This window comes from Primulina huaijiensis, unplaced genomic scaffold (genome assembly GCF_012295235.1).
Source record: "Primulina huaijiensis isolate GDHJ02 unplaced genomic scaffold, ASM1229523v2 scaffold207274, whole genome shotgun sequence".
In the NCBI taxonomy this organism is placed as follows: Eukaryota; Viridiplantae; Streptophyta; class Magnoliopsida; order Lamiales; family Gesneriaceae; genus Primulina; species Primulina huaijiensis.
Window position 1 is genome coordinate 1 of NW_027354798.1, and position 2,603 is coordinate 2,603.

Here is a 2,603-nt window from a genome sequence, read left to right on the forward strand (position 1 = left end):
TTCATTAAAAATATATATTTTTTTAAAAAATAAAGTGTAAATTTCGTTAAAAAAAAAGGGCTAAATTTCATGTTTTATCAATTTATTTTAAAATTCATTAATAGTTGAAAAAAACAAACAAAAAACATGTATTTAATATTATTATTATTTTAAATTTTATTGAAGATATAGTTTTTTTAATAAAAAAATAGAGCATAAATTTCATTAAAAAAAGAAAACTAAATCTTATTTATCTTCAATTTAATTTAGATTTTATTAATTAATAGATAAAAAAACAAACATAAATATGTATTAATTATTATTATTTAATAAAAATAATAAATTTACAATTCAAAGCAATAGATATAAGTACGAACGAATTATTTTTCACGTCTCAATATTATATGATATGATCCAAACGAAGTAGAAAAGATTCAATAAAATATTGGACTTTCACGAAGGACATTGTCCCATTAATTATCCACACAGCATAAACACTATTTTTAATTTTTCTTTTTGGTAAAATTTGTTTGCTTCCTTTATTGTATTTGATTTGATTGATTGTTCTTCTTTTTCACGCTGTTCTAAACATTTATACCCGATTCTTTTCTTTTCTTCCGCTTGCCAAGAAGATTACACAGAGAGGGAAAAAGCTAAGAAATCTACTCGTTCATAAATGGCAAGAAGTAATACGATCCATTTTTCCAGCAGATGTATGCTTACACCAATTTTGTACGTATTTGTTGTTTCATGGGCAGTAGCTACCGGAGCGCGACCTCGGCACCCTTATTTGAACGGCGAAGAAAAACCCATCAGCAATATTTTTGACACTTCAAAATATGGAATATTTCAGCTGAGCAATGGATTGGGGAAGACTCCTCAGATGGGGTATCTAGATAATCCCTTTTACTTATTTTTGTTCTTCTTTTTAGTCAGTACGCTTTTTATTTTTCCTTTAATTCTTTGAATGTTCGTGGGTTTTTCCAGTTGGTGAAATTGAGGCTTGAATAGGGAGATATAAGTTCAGATTGTTGTGATTGATTTGGTGCTATGCCTTTCAGTTGGAGTTAAGAGTTGTAGGACTTCCCTTTGATTGTAATGGAACAAGCTTGAGTTTTAGGTTATTGCTGCTGTGTAGGAATGGTACATTTTATTATTGATTGAATGACTATATTTTTGGGCAGATGGAATAGCTGGAATTTCTTTGCATGTGATATCAATGAAAAAGTTATCAAAGAAACAGGTATTCTTTTGCTGTTGTTATTGATATGCTAAATTGTGATTTAGGATCCTTATTTCTTAATGCCATGTATAAATAATCTTTTACGTAGGTGTAATTTATGACATTTTAACTCAAAATTTAAAGATCTCTGTGTTTTATATGATGAATTAATGAGCATTGCAAAGTACTGCTGTTTGTTTTGAGAAAGCTAACATTTATTTTCTATTTCAGGATAGTTCGCCTATTCTTGGATTTTTTAGCATTTGCCTGCTCTTTTTCGAAATTTAACTTCTCTTTTTTTTTTTTGTAGTTCAGTCTTCTGGGGTGCCTGAAAGATTTGACCTTTTTCTTTGTGCTTGTTGACAGCTGATGCTCTTATTTCTACTGGTTTGGCCAAGTTAGGATATATCTACGTGAATATAGGTTAAAATGACAGGTCTTCCTTATTTTACTTATTTCATGACTTGGTATGTTCTTGATGCTCAATATCATGAAATGCAGATGATTGCTGGTCTAAGCTGTCACGGGATTCCAAGGTGAATAAGTAACTCTGCTAAATGAATTTTAGCTTTTGAAATATATGCAAAGATTTAGTTTACCTCGAGAAAACTTTTTTCTTTTCTTTTCCCTGCACCAAAGCTCTTGTCTTAGAGGTGTCTTCCGTATTTCGGATTCTATTCGTGAGTTGTTGGAAGTGTACATCTTCATGCCCAAAAACGAAAGACGTGAATAAAGCACCCGAAAAGTGTTGGACCTTGATCTCAAGACCATAAAGATCTTGTTCTAGATGGTTAGCATGGTTAGCTTAATCATGCTAGAACCTGGATTACTGTGCAGGGTCAACTAGTTCCTGATCCTGAAACTTTTCCATCGGGAGTTAAAGCTCTTGCTGATTATGTGCATTCTAAGGGGCTCAAGCTGGGTATCTACTCGGATGCGGGGTAGGAAGCAATCTTTAGCGTCTGATCAGGACAACACAATTAAGAATATACGAACAATACATATTCATGTTAAGTGATAACTACAAGTGTTTCTGATATCTTTGCTTATCTCAGTGATTCTTGAATTGAATTTTATCAGGGCTTTCACTTGTCAAGTACGACCTGGGTCACTTTTTCATGAATCTGATGATGCAAAACTTTTTGCGACTTGGGTGAGCTGATGTTTCTTTATTTATTTTTGTAACTTTCTTTTTTCTCACGATTATCGTTGTGTTATCATTATTAAAATACATTGTGTTTTTTTAAGAGAATGTGATTTCCTGTTATTACTTGTGGTTTATTTTGCAATAAACTCATAATATCCCCAAAGTTAAAAAACTGCCTAGTCACTACTTAAAGTTGGTGGACCAGACCTTGTAAGGTTTTTGGAACAATAATCAATATCTTTATTACATTAGCTA

The 2,603-nt window shown here is 31.5% G+C and overlaps 1 protein-coding gene across 1 annotated transcript; it reads left to right on the forward strand.

Moving 5' to 3' along the window:
- The first annotated feature begins 449 nt into the window (after positions 1–449).
- LOC140966594 (alpha-galactosidase 3-like) lies at positions 450–2,378 on the forward strand. The gene is made up of 6 exons (XM_073426851.1): positions 450–867; positions 1,164–1,222; positions 1,568–1,624; positions 1,703–1,737; positions 2,039–2,142; positions 2,282–2,378. Exons 1-6 carry the CDS (start codon positions 656–658, stop codon positions 2,361–2,363), a joined length of 549 nt encoding a protein of 182 aa, XP_073282952.1. The 5' UTR covers positions 450–655; the 3' UTR covers positions 2,364–2,378.
- Positions 2,379–2,603: the final 225 nt, after the last annotated feature.

Coding starts and splice junctions, on each gene's coding strand:
- LOC140966594 (XM_073426851.1), top strand. CDS start 656: ATGGCAAGAAGTAATACGATCCATTTTTCCAGCAGATGTATGCTTACA. Junction 1,223..1,567: donor AAAAGTTATCAAAGAAACAG/GTATTCTTTTGC, acceptor GCTTGTTGACAG/CTGATGCTCTTATTTCTACT. Junction 1,738..2,038: donor AGCTGTCACGGGATTCCAAG/GTGAATAAGTAA, acceptor ATTACTGTGCAG/GGTCAACTAGTTCCTGATCC.